Source organism: Nematolebias whitei, chromosome 1, assembly GCF_014905685.2.
Source record: "Nematolebias whitei isolate Nwh7 chromosome 1, NemWhi1, whole genome shotgun sequence".
Classification (NCBI taxonomy): domain Eukaryota; kingdom Metazoa; phylum Chordata; class Actinopteri; order Cyprinodontiformes; family Rivulidae; genus Nematolebias; species Nematolebias whitei.
In genome coordinates this window covers 36,878,371-36,879,845 of record NC_056498.1, presented here as the reverse complement: position 1 = coordinate 36,879,845, position 1,475 = coordinate 36,878,371, and the positions used below count along the sequence as shown (strand labels likewise).

General features: G+C 43.7%; 1 protein-coding gene across 1 annotated transcript in view; it reads left to right on the top strand.

The window, feature by feature from the left end:
- dnah2 (dynein, axonemal, heavy chain 2) overlaps window positions 1–1,297 on the top strand; it is a 121,179-nt gene extending 119,882 nt beyond the window's left edge. Inside the window, exons 69-70 of the mRNA XM_037677468.1 lie at window positions 907–1,057; window positions 1,143–1,297. Of these exons, the coding sequence (XP_037533396.1) occupies window positions 907–1,057; window positions 1,143–1,297 (306 nt within the window). The remainder of the gene's footprint in view (window positions 1–906; window positions 1,058–1,142) is intronic.
- Window positions 1,298–1,475: the final 178 nt, after the last annotated feature.

Here is a 1,475-nt window from a genome sequence, read left to right as displayed (position 1 = left end):
CGTGGACTGGAAACAGGTGTGAGTGGATGTTGCTGAATTCAGACTGGAAACAAGTGTGAGTGGATGTTGCTGAATTCAGACTGGGAACAGGTGTGAGTGGGCGTGGCTGAGTTCAGACTGGGAACAGGTGTGAGTGGGCGTGGCTGAATTCAAACTGGGAGCAAATTTGAGTAGGCGTGGACTGAAACAGGTGTGAGTGGATGTTTGCTGAATTCAGACTGGGAACAAGTGTGAGTGGATGTTGCTGAATTCAGACTGGGAACAAGTGTGAGTGGGTGTGGCTGAATTCAGACTGGGAACAGGTGTGAGTGGATGTGGCTGAATTCAAGCTGGGAACAGGTGTGAGTGGACGTAGCTGAATTCACATTGGGAACAGGTGTGAGTGGGCGTGGCTGAGTTCAGACTGGGAACAGGTGTGAGTGGGCGTGGCTGACTGACTGATGAGTGAGTGATGACAAAGGAAAACAAAGAACTGATAGACAAGTGATATAACTCAACACAAGGATCACAATACATTAAATAAAATTATAAAAATAAAACACAAAACGACTACTAGTAAACTAACACAAACATGGATTCTGACAAGTAGCTGAAAGTCATCCTCAACACAGTTTGAGCACTAATGTAGCTCGTGGGAAATATCAGATGAGAGCACAAATATTGTTTAAAAGATTTGACCAAAACTGCTCCAACTCTGTAATTTCTCACCATTCGATGATCTTTTTTAAAACTGTCAGGAAAGGTGGCGGGCGATATGCATTCCTTCAATTTTTATTTGTTTTCATCCGTCCCTTCTCCTGTCTTTCAAAGTTGGATTACCTCATTATACATGAAGTACAGTCTGTTACTTTTGTCATTCATGTTTGTGAGCTTGTTCCTGTTCCTCGTTGCTTCTTACCCCTCCAGGACGGGGTGTATATTAAAGGTTTGTTCCTGGAGGGGGCAGGCTGGGACAAAGCGAACTCATGTCTGGTGGAAGCTAAACACATGCAGATGGTCTGTCCCATTCCCACCATCTGCTTTAAACCAGTGGAAAACTGCAAGAACATGTCTAAGAGTGAGTGGTCTGGCACTTTTTTGTCTTTTTCCACCAGAAGTTTCAGCATGCTGTCACACTCTGCTCTGTATGTTTGTGCACGCAGGTGCATACTCGTGTCCGTGTTACTACTTCCCAGTGCGTGCTGGACGGGCCGGTCAGCCGTCTTTTGTTGTCGGCATTGAACTCAAATCTGGAGCTGCGACTCCACATCACTGGATCAAGAGAGGAACAGCTCTCCTCATGAGCCTGGACAGCTGAGAGCTCTAACAAACACTTTGTATCAAGACAAGTTTATTCTTTTTGTTGCAGTTCATTTGTTCAATGCTGTCTTTTTTTAAACCTTAAAGTTCATTCCTACAAAAAATATGAGTTACTCTGTGTCAACCTTATTTTGAGCAGGTTTTTATTTTTACTATTTTGCTTCCATTTTCTGTTT